The 16,202-nt window shown below is 41.1% G+C and overlaps 1 protein-coding gene across 6 annotated transcripts in view; it reads left to right on the top strand.

The window, feature by feature from the left end:
- Positions 1 to 16,202, top strand: part of LOC105493449 (myosin IH) — a 138,493-nt gene that overhangs the window by 69,681 nt on the left and 52,610 nt on the right. For 4 of the 6 annotated variants that reach the window (XM_071071163.1, XM_071071164.1, XM_071071165.1 and 1 more), the window contains exons 2-3: positions 10,120 to 10,281; positions 14,846 to 14,961. In XM_071071163.1, the coding sequence (XP_070927264.1) occupies positions 10,156 to 10,281; positions 14,846 to 14,961 (242 nt within the window). In that variant the 5' untranslated portion in view covers positions 10,120 to 10,155. Of the gene's footprint in view, positions 1 to 9,757; positions 10,282 to 10,850; positions 11,117 to 14,845; positions 14,962 to 16,202 lie in introns of those variants that run through there. The other 2 variants (XM_011761109.2, XM_011761113.3) reach the window with 2 other exon arrangements.

The following is a 16,202-nucleotide window of genomic DNA, read 5'->3' as shown; positions in this document are numbered from 1 at the left end:
AGATGGGGTCTCACTATGCTACCCAGGCTAGTCTCAAACTCCTGAGCTCAAGCCCCCGCCTGGGCCTCCCAAAAGGCTGGGATTGCGCCACCGTGCCCAACCTGCACCATTTTATATTCCCACCAACAATGGATGAGGGTTCTAATTTTTTACTTCCTTGCCAACACTTATCTGATATTTTCACTGGTGAGGGCCTCAGGCTGCATCTACTCATAGTGGAAGGTGTGAAGGGAAGCTAGCATGCAGAGAGATTACATGGTATGAGAGGAAGCAAGAGAGAGAGGGAAGGAGGGATGGGGTGGGTGTGAAGTGGTATCTCATTGTGGTTTTGAGTTGCATTTTCTTCTTTTATCTCTTTTAAAATATAGATTCCCTTGTAGTTTTCTTCAACAAATGTTGAAGAAACTAGCTAGATTTTCCTGTACCATCTCCCAGTCTGGATTTAGGTGATGGTCTACTACAGCATTGTTTAATGTCTTTTCCATTCCTTACTGTCCTTTGAATTGGAAGTTAGATCTAAACCTGTGCTCCCTGAGTACTAGGCACTGGTCGCCTATGGCTATGTAAATTTAAATGAATTAAAATGAAATATAAATTTCAGTTCCGCAGCTTCACCACATTTCAGGTGCTAAAAGGCCACACATGTGGCTAGTGGCTGCTGTACTGAACAGTGAAGCTGCCAAACATTTTCATCATGTCAGAAGATTCTATTCGACAGCACTGACTTAGGGGCTAGATCAGATTCAGCTCTGTGGAATTTCAATCTTTTGAAACTCGAGATTTACTTTATGGCTGGGAATGTCCATTTTTAAAAAGTTCTATGTGCTTTTGAACTAAAATGTATACACTCCAGTTGTTAGGTGCAATGGTCTACCTGTGTTAGTTGATTGTGGTGTTTCATTTTCTATGTGCTATTGAGGGTTTTTTGCCATTGCTTTCTGTCAGTTTCTATCAGAGAGAGGCTACTTTTGATCCCTCACCATGGGATTGTTTTAGTAAACTACAATATAGTAAGCATAAATAATGAAATACTTTGCAACTCTAAAAAATAATGAGGAATATCTCTCTAAACAACTCCCAAGTGAGCTCCAAAAAAGACAAGATTGAAAAATAGCATGTGTAGTTTGCAAACATTTGCCTAAGAAAGGAGGAAAACAAATCTACATTTAAATTGCTTATATTTAAAAAAGAAACTCTTTTAGCAATTTTAACCTTTTTTTTTCCTCTCTCTTTTTTGAGATGGAGTCTTACTCTGTCACCAGGCTGGAGTGCAGTGGCGCAATCTTAACTCACTGCAACCTCCGCTTCCTGGGTTCAAGAGATTCTTTTGCCTCAGCCTCCTGAGTAGCTGACACTACAGGCACGTGCCACCATGCCCAGCTAATTTTTGTATTTTTAGTAGAGATGGAATTTCACCATGCTGGCCAGGATGGTCTCGATCTCTTGACCTCGTGATCCACACACCTCAGCCTCCCAAAGTGCTGGGATTACAGGCGTGAGCCACCACGCCTGTATTTTAATTTTTTTAAATTTTTATTTCATTTTTACCTTTTGTAGAAACAGAGTCTCACTTTATCTCCCAGGTTGGTTTCAAACTCCTGGCCTCAAGTGATCCTCCTACCTCACCCTCTCAATGTGCGGGATTACAAGTGAGAACCACTGCACCCGGACCAACTTTAACATTTAAAAAATAGTTGTTTACAGGAGGAGGAAGAGAATGGAGAGGAAAGGGTAAGGACAGGAGCTAGTTCTTTGAATATGCTCTATTTTATTCCTTGGCATCATTAAATATTCTACATACTTATAAAATTAAATTAAATTTTTAAAAAAGTGCATCTGGTTGCTAGCGTAGAAAGAGAGATTGACTATTTCAAGGGAACCTAAAAAACACAGTAATGTGTCTCTACAATTCCAGTGAGGTTTACCCTGAGGATAAAGAATTCAAAAAGTTTCAGACGGTTTTCAGTAATCACACTGGTGACAGTATTGGTATTGTTATTTTGAGACTGCTGTGTGTGTATTGTTAATAAAGCCAATGAAACATTGCTTGTGTCATTGAAATAGAATTTTTGGATGGGAGAAAGGAGAAGAGATAGAAAACTAAGGTTAAGGCTGCGTGTGATGGCTCACACCTGTAATTCCAGAATTTGGATAGGCCAAGGTGGGCGGATCACTTCAGGTCATGAGTTCGAGACCTGCCTGGCCAACATGGTGAAACCCCATCTCTACTAAAAATACAAAAATTAGCCGGGCATGGTGGCCCACACCAGTAGTCCCAACTATTCGGGAGGCTGAGGCAGGAGAATCACTTGAACCCAGGAGGCAGAGTTTGCAGAGAGGTGAGATCATGTCACTGCACTCCAGCCTGGGCAACAGAGCGAGACTCTGTCTCAGAAAACTAAGGTTAAGTTCAAACTTCTTCATTCTATATTAAATTGATAGATTCAGAATAAACTCAATGTATTTTGTTTTAAAAATGCTTTCTTGTGCTATTGAAAAAGTCTAGAAACAATGATCAACCCTGCAGCAATGAGCACTCCTAGGGTGTGAATGTGGTATCTACCACCTACCCACTCAAAGCAACAAGAGCTCATTGGAGAAATGACAGATTCAAGGTCTAGGTTGAAAATAAGTAAGCTTTGAAACAACTTGGCATCCTGATAAGCAAGAAAGCTCATAAAGACAAGGCCATATCAGAAGGACTCAGATCACTCAGGTGTGACAGCATGCACCTGTAATCCCAGCTACTTGGGAAGCTGAGGAGAAAAGATGGCTTGAGCTCAGGAGTTCAAGATTACAGTGAGCTATGACTGCACTACTGCACTTCAGGCTGGATGACAGAGGAAAAATCCTATCTCCAAAATAACAATAATAAATTAATTAAACTAAAAATTACTCAAGAGCCTACTTGATAGGTTCCCACTGGCGTAATGTGGGATAAATTGAGCATCAATAATGTTAACTGTTAACTGTCGGCTGGGCGCACTGGCTCATACCTGTAATCCCAGCACTTTGGGAGGCTGAGGTGGGCGGATCACTTGAGGTCAGGAGTTCGAGACCAGCCTGGCCAACATGGTGAAACCCCATCTCTACTAAAAATACAAAAACTTACCTGGGTGTGGTGGTGCATGCCTATAATCCCAGCTGCTTCGGGAGGCTGAAGGACAAGAATTGGTTTAACCCGGAAAGCAGAGGTTACAGTGAGCCAATATCATGCCAATGCACTCCAGCCTGGGCAACAGAGCAAGATTCTGTCTCAAAAAAAAAAAAAAAAAAAAAAAAAGGTTAACTATCATGGCATGAAACACAACCAATACATATAAGCCTTTAATTTGTAATGATATTAAAAACTCATTGTCACCTTGGGAGGATGCAGTGGAACCAACTCATTATTCTGAAAACTAGCATAACAAACATTTATCCTGCCTTTCCCTTACAAACTATACCACAGGGCAACCAAATAGTTAATAAGGGAAATTTCTTTTTATAGAACAGTCTTGTCTAATAAATGAAGAAGGTTTGATAGAACTGGAATATCAAACTCCTAAGACAATGTGGATTTGGACACTGTGTGTCAGAGAACACTGACATCCTGAAAAGATCACCAGCCCTCCTGTCTCTCCTTCTGGAAGTATAATACGCTGCCTATGAAGTCTTTTTTTTTTGCCAAAACCAATCAATCTTGTATCTGATTGGACCTCTAATTCAAATGACCAGTTTGCAGGAAATGCAGGAGAAAGTCAAACATGTGAAAGGACGCCTTCAGAATGCAATTAACAAAACCCGGAATGTGGGAAATTCTACAGGACAAATTGTCCAATTTTCTCTATGAATAAATTGCAAGAAAGAAATGGAGGGAACCTCTAGAACAAAAGAGACTTGAGAGACACGTTGGCTAAATGCAATGTGTGGACCTTGCTTCGATCCTGATTTGAGTAAATCAATTGTAAAAGATAAAAAATTAGAGAAATTTGAACATTGGGTATTATAATTAGTATTAAGGAATTATTATGGTGTTCTTTATGATAATGGTGTTGTGATTACATATAGGTATATAAGTGCATATATATTTTTAGAGTTCCTATATTTTAGAGATACCTACTGAAATATTTATACATAAAGCGATATAATGTTTTATGATTTACTTCGAAATAATCCAGTGCTGGGGGAGTAGTGAAACACAGCTGGAATAGGGAAAGGCATAAGTTCATTGTTGAAGCTGTGTATATTGAGGTTGTTGTACTTTTGTTAGTTTTGTGTATGAGAACTTTTCAAAATATCTTTATATATATTTACAGGAAAAATACACTTAAAGAAAATATGAAGTAAAATAATTATATATATAAATAAATATATTTAAAATACAAGGAAAATATGAAATTAAAAAATAGTATTGGCGGTACACAGATAATGACCATACATGTGAAGGAAGTGCTCAAATGATGGTGCTTGGGCAATAAAGTCTCAGGGGCTATGCAGTGGTTTGCAAACTCTCCTCTGCCCTAGGTTTTCCCCAGAACCTCTCCCATGTTTCTGTGGGGCAACCCAGTGAAACTCTCATGCACTACTTCAATCAGAAAGGTCTGCTTTCCTCAATTTTACATATTAAGGTTTCTTATAACATTTCCCTTGAACAAAGGATTTTGACATTTCAAATAAAATTCAAAACTGACAGCTTCATGGCTTATCATCCACCCTCTTCTCCCCTTAAAAAATAGCCCTTACTCTTCCCCCAGAACTTTAGGGTAGTAGCCAAAACAGCTGGCCAAGTTTAACATGCAAGAACTGTGGCTCACATTCAAACTGCTGTCCTCCCAGTGGAAAAGTTCTGTTCCACATGTGTATTAGTCAGGATAAGCAGCCTTCAGCTACAATAACGAACAGCCCCAAAACTCAGAAGTTTCCCATAACAGGAGTTTATTTCTTGCGTACACAAAGTCCACTGTGGGTCTGGATGACTCTTCAGGACATCTCTCTTCTATGTGATGGCTCAGGAATCCAGGCTGTTTTGATCTTGTGGCTTGTCCATTCAACAAGAAAAATTATTAGTCATTGCAGTATCAAAGAAATTCTAATAACACTGGAAGGGTCTTGCACAAATGTCACTTCTATTTACGGCCAGTTGGCCGGAAGTAGTCAAGCAACTCCACCTAACTGCAAGGGAGTTTGTAAATGTGGGGAAGCCCACGGAATAGCTGGCAGGCATTTCTGCCTCTACCATGGCATCTCACCACCTTTCCACATATTGTGGCCTCCCTGTCATCTCCCCACCCTGACTCCACATACTGGATCAAGCATTAGATGATGTAGATGACGATCAGATCATCACTGAGTACATGATACTTCTAAAATAATGGATCTGGTTTAAGTGTTTCCTTGAATCCCTTGCTTTTAAATGAGTGACAGGTTGAAACTATCCAAGACAAAGAGTGGCTTGCTGCAGAGGCTGCAAGATAGTGTCCTGCAAGGGTAAATTGTATGATAGGACTGGGTATGTAATTCTAAACCTCTGACTTAAATAATTGGAAGTTCTGGCAACAGAGGCCCTATATTTGTGCATGACGTCAACCAGCTGGAGCCAGACAGTAGCTACACACCAGAGACGGCCCTTCATTCCTGGGTCTAACCCAGTCCCCATCACCTGGCAGCTTGACTCAGTCACAGTACCTGCTGGAACCCTGTAACAGGTAGAATCTGTGATCCCTGCATCTGGATATGCACAGTTAGGATCCTCCACAGTTTTATCACCCCAAAGATGGAGTTCTTTCTTCGATGTAACTTAATTTGATTTAATTTAATTTTCTTAGGTGTAATTGAAGATGTTTAATTTCCTCCCTCTTATTTAATCTGGACTTAATGCTCTCTTTATGAGTCTCTTAGTCATCTTTTTGGTCAAAGCTGAATCACTCCAATTTCTTGATTACCCTTCTCCCTTATGTCCCAGTATTCATCCCTTTGACGGTCCATGTCAATCTTATTGGGACATTCTCATTTTCCCACGTCCTTTAAAAGATAACTGGAAATCAACAGACAACGGAATCGAGGTGTTAGAACTGAAATATTGCAGTAAACAAAACTCTAGTCTGAAGTGAATGGAGTGTGTTTTGACCCTTGCAAGTTAAAAATCGTTGTCATGTTCCTTAATCTACAAGGTTTTGTCAAATTTCTTTGGGCTTCAAGTCACATCAGTTCCTAGGCTGACTGCAGGAGTACACCACCCTCCCATCCTTAGGACCAGGCTAAGAAGGAAGCTTGGTTAACCTCCGCATCCTCCGCCTGCAGCAACCTGACTACAGTAATATTTGTGGGTGCAGCTCCAGACACCTCCAATTTAATAGGAGCTCATTGACTCCTAATCAGCAGACTTGTTTGACTGTGTTTCTCTTTCTAATAATCGGGATTATTGATACTAATGATGACAAAAGCAAGCACTTACTGAATTTAAATTGTGCCTGGCATGGTTCCATGTGCTTTACATGGTTCTGGTGAAACTGACAACCCTATGAGGTAAGTACAATTATAATTCCGTTTTATAGAGATGAAATAGAGACTTGGGACTCTCCCAAGATTGTACTGCCAGGAAGCAACAGAAATGGGATTTGAACTTGGAAAGGCTCATGTTCCAAAGTCTTAATCATTATGCTTAATCATTTTGCTATGCTATATGTGGTACAGCATGGGAATATTTGGGATTACTAAAATATTTTACGTTTTTTGTGTGTGTGTGTGTGTGTGTGTTTTTTTTTTTTTTTTTTTGAGACAATGTCTCACTTTGTTGGCTAGGCTGGAGTGTAGTGGTACAATCATGGCTCATTGCAGCCTCAGTCTCCTGAGGTTCATGCGATCCTCGATCCTCCCACCTCAGCCTCACAAGCAGCTGGGACTACTGTCACGCACCACCACACCCAGCTAGTTTTTGTATTTTTAGTAGAGACAGAGTTTCACCATGTTGCTCAGGCTGGTTTTGAACCCCTGGGCTCAAGCGATCCACCCGCCTTGGCCTCCCAAAGTGCTGGGATTACAAACATGAGCCACCATGCCCAGCCTGAAATCACTAAAATATTGTTTGATCTAAATGCATTGTTTTGAATGTAGGTTGCTAGTGATTAGGGCTCTTCTAGCTCCATTTGGCTAGTGTAGGGAGACATCTGGTGGCCATTCTGTTTTTTAAAACTTTTCTTCACAGAAAGCTTCAAATTAATACAAAGTAAACAGAATAGTATCATAAATCCCCCTCTATCCACCACCTAGCTTTAACAATTAACATTCTGCCATTCCGTTTACATTCATACCTCCAGCCAATCTCCTCCTCTTCCCTACTTATTTTTTATGGTTCTTTTTCAAAAATAAATTTTACATATAGTAAAATGCACACAATTTTAACAATTTATCTTGACCAACAGATACACTCATGTAACTCACAGCCCTATCATGATATGGAATGTTTCCATCACTCAAAAAATATCCTTTGCCTGACAACTCCCCAACTAGACAGCAATTGTTCTGATTTTTCACTGTGGATTAGTTTTGCTTGTCCCAGAGTGCTATATCAATGGAATCCTACAGTACGACTCTTTTGTGTCTGGGCTCTTTCACTCAGCATAATGTCTGTGAGAGTCATCCATGCTCTTGCGTGTACCCGTTATTTCTCTTTTATTGCTGTCCTCCTTCTATTGTACAGATGGGCCACAGCCATTCTCCTGTTGATGGGGATTTGGATTGTTTCCAGTTAGGGGCCATTCTGAATACAGTTGAGCATGAGTTGAACTTCATGTTCAAGTCTTTTTGTAGACATATGTTTACATTTCTCTTGTGTAAATACTTAGGAGTGGAATCGCTGGATCAAAGAACAGAGGCATGGTTAACTTCATTAGAAACTGCCAGATCTTTTTCCCAAAGTGATTTTCTTTGCATTCCTCCCAGCAGTGTGAGAGAATTGTCTGCTCCGCATCCTCACCAGTATTTGGTGTTGTCAGTGTTTTTAATTTTGACTGTTCTGGTGGTATCTCATTGTGGTTTTAATTTGTGTTTCCCTTATGACTAACAAAATGTTGACCATTTTTCTATGTGTGTATTGCCAATTTGTCTTTCCTCCTTTGTGAAGTGTCTATTCAAGTCTTTTGCCAAATTTTCACTGGGTTTGTCTTTTTATTATTGGACTGTAGATGCTTTTATTCTGGATACACATTCTTTGTGGCTATATATTTTGTGAATATTTTCTGCTGGTCTGTGACTTGCCTATTTTCTTAACCACGTCTTCTAATGAGAAACTTTATATTTGATGAAGTCAGATTTATTATTTTGTGTCTTTTATTATTATTTCTTCCTGGCTGTCATCTAAGAAAACTTTGTCTTCCCTTGGTTACAAAGATGGTTCCTTTGTTTACTTCCAGTAGCTTTATATAGATTTTAAATTTGCATTTAGGTCTCAGATGCATCTCAAGTTATGTGTGTGTGTGTGTGTGTGTGTGTGTGTGTGTGTGTGTGTAGTGTAATATAATAAAGGGACTGAGATGCATTTTTACTTTCTTTTTATTTTATATTGATGTATTTTTAAGTAGAGATGGGAGTCTCCCTGTGTTGCACAGGCTGGTCTCCAACTCCTGGCTTTAGGCAGTCCTCCCGCCTCAGCATCCCGGTGTGCTGGGATCACAGCTGTGAGCCACCACACGCAACTGCAATTTTTTTCTTTCTATAAATATCTAGTGGTTCCTGCACCATTGGATGGAAACGTTTTCCATTTCTGTGCTGAATTGTTTTGGGACCTCTACCGAAAATCAATTGCCACACAGTCTTATTAAACACAGTCTTATTCTAGCTTTGTTTTCTTTTGCAAGATTACTTTGGCTATGCTGGACCTTTGCATATCCATATGTACCAGTTGTCAATTTATTGCCTCTCAGATCCAAATTCACTCTCCATTACCTGCTGAGCAATAACAAACTGTACGCTTCAGGCATTTCTCCTTAAAGTGAACACAATGTCATTTTTGTCACTAGAGGGCACTGGAGGGACGTTGCAAAGGCAGGCGGCTTCTCTTCCTGATGTCCTTTACTATGTTTTGCTTTCTCTTGTTTTCAGACTGTACATTCTGCTGCACAGTGGTATGTGGGGGGGGACACACACTAACTGTGTGCCCAAAGCACATAGTCCATCAGTGACCTCACAGCTCTGGCCAAGGGCCTGGTGACCACTTTGTCACAGCCCTCCTGACAAGACATCACACACTCCAGGCGTCATAACTACTTCTGTTCCCTCTCCCAACGCACACCTGCCCTCTGGCCACAGCTTGCCTGAGCCCTGGAAGTCTGATTCCCTTGGCCCCCTCCACAGTCTCCCATCCAGCAGCGCCTGTGCTCAGGAAGGTCATTCCTGGTGCCTGCCCAGTGACCAAACCAGCTCTGGCCCTGGTATCCTGGTGAGATTCTTTGCCATCCAATGGGCTGTAGCCACACCTTCTCCAGTGACGTCTGAAGCCCATCCTTGGAGAGGAACACTCCAAGTTTATCCTTCCTTAAATACTCCTCTGTAGCAAGAATTTCCCTTTCTGGCCCAAACTCCTCATCACTCATGTGGGAATTACAAAGTGAGTTTACATAATTAACATTTATTGAAATAAAGAAAAGTTAATTTAAAAAAAAAATTCAAGCTTGACTGATCAACATAAAGGAAACATTAATTTAAAAAAACGTAGTGAGTACATGGTTGTCAGGAAAACAAGTCTGGGTATGTTGTCTAGGTTCATTTTCTGGCTCCATCTTTTGGCAGATTTTGGGTATGGCTTATGACATTCCTATGCCTCAGTTTCCTCATCTGTAGAATGGGCATAGTAATAGTATTTCATAGGGTCAGAAAGAAGATCAAAAGAAACAGCACAAGTCAAGCGTTTAGAATAGTACCTAACGGTAAATACTTGGTTCCTGTCAGCTGCTGTTATTCCTATTTTTTATGATTATGATCTCGTATCCCCAACCATATTGTAAACTCTAAGTGAAGACAGCATAAGTTAATGCTGGCTCTACTATCCCAGGGTTTAGCATCTTGTTATTTCCATGCATTAGACGTGTAATAGATATTACCAAATAGAAGAGCTGCTGAAGAATGTTCTGTTTCCCGTAGAAAGAAGACGTGAGGAGGAAACACATCCGTTTGCACATGGAAGGGGCGCTGACTGCCCGGGACAAGGTCGGGGTTCAGGATTTTGTGCTATTGGACGCATATACCAGCGAATCTGCCTTTGTCGACAACCTCCGCAAGCGTTTCAACGAGAACCTCATATACGTAACGTGATCCATTTCTCAGCTGTTTTTCTAGCGTGGTTGTTTCCTTCTTGCCTTCATGACTTTGATGAGTGTGAATATCACTCTATTAGGTCAGACATAAAAGGGAGATACTGAGGTGCCACTCTTAGATGCACTTGGATCCTTTGTGCTAAGACGTTTATGGCTGCCCGTGACAGATACCCAACTTACACCAGCCTAAGTCACTAAAGGGAATCTGTCCATGTCTGTAACTGTAGGTCCCAGGAGTAGATCTAGGGTTTCAGACGATGTCTGGGGACTCTTTCTCCATCTCTGCTCTGCTTTCTTAGACATCCATTTCCTTCTCAGGTGCATGGCAGCAAGATGGTTGCCCTCAGATTCCGGCTGTCATTTTATCAGCTTAGGGTTGCCACTGAGAAGCGAGCCCATCCTCTGGGGATAAGCTCTAGTAAATGGCCCAAGCTGATGTTGATCAGCTCTGATTGGTCCACTTTCGGTCATGTGCCTGTCTCTGAACCAATCCCATGGCTAGAAATGAAGACTATTCTGATTGGCCAGGCTCTTACCAGGCCTGCCCCTGGAGGTGAGGGGTGGAGTCGGAGCCCCAGACGGTATACACAGAGAGCTGGGGAAGAGGGCTTCCCGAAGGACTTTGCTGGGAGAAAGGGGCAGAGATACCAAGCAGGCAAAAATAAAAGCTGTCCAGCATACCCCGTGAATGGTCAAGGGTCAAGAATGAAGCACTTACCAAACTCTTCTCAGGTTGATCTTGTCACATCTAGTTTTTATTCAAAAACCAGTTTTTGTTAAATTCCCATTTATCACCACGCTCTGATTTGGTGGTCAATTTTCAGGTAAATTCCTCTAGGGTAAACTTCATAGTGTCCCTGTGTGTGTCATGGGTGTTATTAAAATTATTTAATTTTTTGAGATTTTATTAGCTTTTGCCAAGAGTAAATTAGACAGAAGCGGTTAAAAATATTTGTCTTGTAGCTATTTTGTTTGTAATGGTGCCCGTGGCTTAATCTATATATTGAAACCAAGGTTACCAGAAGAAATAAACAAGGTGTTTCTTAGAGTACATACCCTACAGCCTGACTTTCAGAATTATCACCCTTAATTGTAGAAATAGAAAAAAAAAACTAATTTTATATACAGGAAAAGGAAAAATGACATGGTACGGAGAAGTACAAATGGCGTGATAGGATCATCGTGATTAAGCTAAATGTTTCTGATTTGAACTGATAAATTTCAGAAACTGTGTCTTCCACCCTGAATTTCTACTGATTGAAGTAATATGGAGTTTTAGTGAAAATTCTCTGCTTCAATTCTATGTTTGATTTTTGTCCTGGAGATTGGAGACGTTAGTTAGTATGATTTTGTGTGTAATCTATTTTTTTTTTTTAATTTGAGATGGATCTTGCTAAGTTGCCCAGGCTAGTCTTGAACTCCTGGGTTCAAGCACTCCTCCTGCCTCAGCCTCCCACGTAGCTGGGATTACAGGCACACACCACCACACCCAGCTATTTTAGCATAATCTTAATATAGATTTAGTGCGTCCTGTATTTGAAACAGCTACACACTGAGAATCTGAGAATATCAGATTTATTTTCCAAGGAGCACATTAATTTTTTTCTATATAAGAGTATGGGGCTGTTTGTTTATTCATAATTGTATTTCAAAAGTCTTATGTTAATGGTTATATTATAAATATAAGTAAGTACCTGAAAAACCTGAATATGAGTAGAGTCTAATGTTGAAATCTGGGAATATAAGTGCCAGTAGCAGGAGTGTTTTGCCCAATTTTAGAAGGTTTGTAGGTATACCCATCCTATTTTCTTGTTTGTTTGTTTTTTTCTGTTTTTGTTTTTGTTTTTTCCTTTTTCATATGGAGTCTCACTCTGTTGCCCAGGCTGGAGTGCAGTAGCCCGATCTTGGCTCACTGCAACCTCCGCCACCCGGGTTCAAGCAATTCTCCTACCTCAGCCTCCCCAGTAGCTGAGACTACAGGCGCCTGCCACCACCCCCGGCTAATTTTTTTGTATTTTTAGTAGAGATGGGGTTTCACCATGTTGGCCAGGCTGGTCTCAAACTCCTGACCTTGGGTGACCCATCTGCCTCAGCCTCCCAGAGTCCTGGGATTACAGGCGTGAGCCACCGCGCCCGGCCCACCCATCCTACTTTCACTCAATGCCAGAGAGACCTTTAAGAACCATGCATCAGGTTACGTGCTCCCCTCTTAAAGTGATCCATTCATGTAATGGTTTAGGGAGGTATTTCTCTTTTTTTGTATCTTCAACTTTTAACTTCAGGGGTACATGTGCAGGATGTGCAGGTTTGTTACATAGGTAAACATGTGCTGTGGTGGTTTGCTAATCAATCCATCACCTAGGTATTAAGACCAGCATGCATTAGCTATTCTTTCTGATGCTCTCTGTCCCCTGCAATAAGCCCCAATGTGTGTTGTTCCCCCCCTCCCACAAATGTGTCCATGTGTTCTCATCGTTTAGTTCCCACTTATTAGCAAGAACATGCAGTGTTTGGTTTTCTGTTCCTGCATTAGTTTGCTGAGGATAATGTCTTCTAGCTTCTTCCATGTACCAGCAAAGGACATGATCTCGTTCCCTTTTATGGCTGCATAGTGTTCCATAATGTATATGCACTCTATTTTCTTTATTCAGTCTATCATTGATGGGCATTTGGGTTGATTCCATGTCTTTGCTGTTGTGAACAGTGCTGCAGTGAACACACATGTACATGTATCTTTATAATAGAATGATTTATGTTTCTTTGGGTATATACCCAGTATTGGGATTGCTGGGTCAAATGGTATTTCTGCCTCTAGATCTTTGAGGAATCGCCACACTGTTCTCCACAGTGGTTGAACTAATTTACACTTCCACCAACAGTGTAAAAGCCTTCCTTTTTCTCCTCTGCCTTACCAGCATCTGTTGTTTTTTCACTTTTTAATAATCGCCATTCTGACTGGCATGAGATGATATCTCATTGTGGTTTGGATTTGCATTTCTCTCATGATCAGTGGTGTTGAGCTTTTTTTCATATGATTGTTAGCTGCATGTATGTCTCCTTTTTGAGAAGTGTCTGTTTATTTCCTTTGCCCACTTTTTAATGGGGTTGTTTTTTCTTGTAAATTTGTTTAAATTCCTTGTAGACCGGATATTAGACCTTTGTCAGATGAATAGGTTGCAGAACTTTTCTCCCATTCTGTAGGTTGCCTCTTCACTCTGGTGATAGTTTCTTTTGCTGTGCAGAAGCCCTTTAGTTTAATTAGATCCCATTTGTCAATTTTTGCTTTTGTTGCAATTGCTTTTGGCGTTTTCATCATGAAATCTTTGTAGGGCAGGTATTTCATTTCAGTAGGGAAGGGTGGTATCTCTGCCATCCACAGTATTTGGAATAAAACCCCAGTTCCTCATGGGAGCCCACAGAGCCAGGTTGATCTGAACCTGCTCCATCTTCAACATCCTCCCTTGCTAGTCTCCATTCTGCCCTCACTCGGACTTCAACCACAATGGCCTCTCGTGCCCCTAGCCTGCCACATGTATTCCTTCAGCCTGAAATGCCCTTCCTGCCTACTTTGTTCATGGCTGGCTCCTCATCCTTCAAGCTCTGCCCAGATGTCACCTCCTTAAAGAAGTCTTCCCGGCAAGGTGCGGTGGCTCATGCCTGTAATCCCAGCACTTTGGGAGGCCAAGGCAGGCAGATCACCTGAGGTCAGGAGTTCAAGACCAACCTGGCCAACATGGTGAAACCCCATCTCTACTAAAAATACAAAATTAGCTGGGTGTGGTGGTGCATGCCTGTAATCCCAGCTATGGGAGGCTGAGGAGAATCACTTGAACCCAGAAGGCAGAGGTTGCAGTGAGCTGAGATCGAGCCACTGCACTCCAGCCTGGGCAGTGAAGTGAGACTCTGTCTCAAAAAAAAAAAAAAGAAGAAGAAGAAGAAGACTTCCCCATGCCTGCTAATATGGCCTGCCTTCATTGTTTATACCCTCGTTACGCTGTGTATACCTTTCTTTTTTTTTATTTTTATTATCATTTTTTTTTTTGAGACGGAGTCTCACTCTGTCACCCGGGCTGGAGTGCAGTGATGCGATCTCGGCTCACTGCAACCTCTACCTCCTGGGTTCAAGAGATTCTCCTGCCTCTGCCTCCCAAGTAGCTGGGACTACAGGTGTGCACCATCATGCCCGGCTAATTTTTTTGTATTTTTAGTAGAGATGGGATTTTACCATGTTAGCCAGGATGGTCTCGATCTCCCCACCTGTGATCCGCCCACCTCGGCCTCCCAAAGTGCTGGGATTACAGGCATAAGCCACCACACCCAGCCATGTACACCTTTCTTAATACTGATCTCTTCCTGCAGCTGTCTTCATTCCTCAGCTGTTTGTCTGCTGTCTCCCTCATACCCCCACCCCCTACCATGTAAGCTCCCAGCAGAGATCCCGCCTGATTTATCATTTTAAATCCTCCATGCAGAATGAATACACAGGGATCATCATGTGTGACAATCTTTTGCACCCCAGAATTCCTCACTTTTGCTTTGGTCCATTTCTCTAGACATATATTGGCACCCTCCTTGTGTCCGTGAATCCATACCAGGAGCTCGGAATCTACACTGTGAGCCAGATGGAACTTTATCAAGGGGTCAATTTCTTTGAACTGCCACCACATGTGTGAGTAGCATCCACAGGATCATCACTAGAAGGATTTTTATTTTTCCCCTTCCTCTCTCTCCTTCCTTCTCTCTCTCCTTCCTTCTCACCATGCATCTGTCCGTCCATCCATCCATCCATCCGTCCACCCACCCATCCGTTCATCCTCCTATCCATCCACATATCCATCCATCCACCTATCCATCCATTCATTCACCTATCCATCCACCTACCTACCTATCCATCAATACATCCATCCATCCATCTAAATCCTTGATGCATGTTTATTAGGTTCTGTACCTCATTTAAGCCCTTGCCTTCTTGTAACGTAAGTCTTCAAAGCAGTAGAAAACTTTAGAAGGTCTTTATGGAATCTCAGCTTAAATATGAAAAAAGGTGGAACCTTTGTGTAACTGCTGAGAAATTTAAGAGTGTGGCTGGAGAAGAGGGTTGCTCTGGGAAGAGGGTTGCTATAGTGCCGTCCACTGGTGCCTAAGAAGACTGCTCCTTGGTAGAAACTTAACCAGGGCTGTGGAAGCTTAAGAGGTGCAAATTTCTTCATTCCTCTCCCCTATGTATAACCTATGGTAATAACAATTTGTAGAGGGTGATTATATTTTTAGTACATAACATTTTCTGTTTTATGCAAATTTTTGAAAATACATACTCGCCTGCAGTATGGCCAGAATTTGTTTATATGTAACACTATAAGCTGACAGGGTAGAATTATTCACCTGACCTCAGATCTCTTGTCTCCAAACACCATTTTCCTTCTTAACATGTAACTGACTCTGTAAAAACAATCTGTTTAGATTTCTCATTTGATTTGGAAGTTAATTAAAAGGGACTGAAATAAAAATATACGTGTAGTTAGAGTTTACTGATTAGTTACACATTAATTCAGAGTTTCTAGAGCCATTTCACAGAGGCTAGAAAATATAACCACTTTGATATCAGTTTTCACAAAGTTGAGGACATTTTTAAGTCTTAAAACCTTACCATTTTAAATAATTTCCATTGTATTTGAAAATAATGTATAACCCATATTATCTGCTAAATAATGCTGTTTGTTTGTCACTATGCCTAATTGGCCAAATTTTCTCCTAGTTATTTAACATTCAAAACAACAACTACCAAGAGAAAGGAAAGATGAGCAATTTTTTCTTGCCCAGGCTTTGCTGAATTTTCTAGTTTTTCTCCCTCTTGACTTCTAGGCTAATATTTAGATTCTGCCTCTGTTGTCTTGGTGACTCAACTATTCC

The sequence above is a fragment of the Macaca nemestrina genome, chromosome 10 (genome assembly GCF_043159975.1).
Source record: "Macaca nemestrina isolate mMacNem1 chromosome 10, mMacNem.hap1, whole genome shotgun sequence".
Classification (NCBI taxonomy): Eukaryota; Metazoa; Chordata; class Mammalia; order Primates; family Cercopithecidae; genus Macaca; species Macaca nemestrina.
This window is presented reverse-complemented; position numbering and strand designations above follow the sequence as displayed.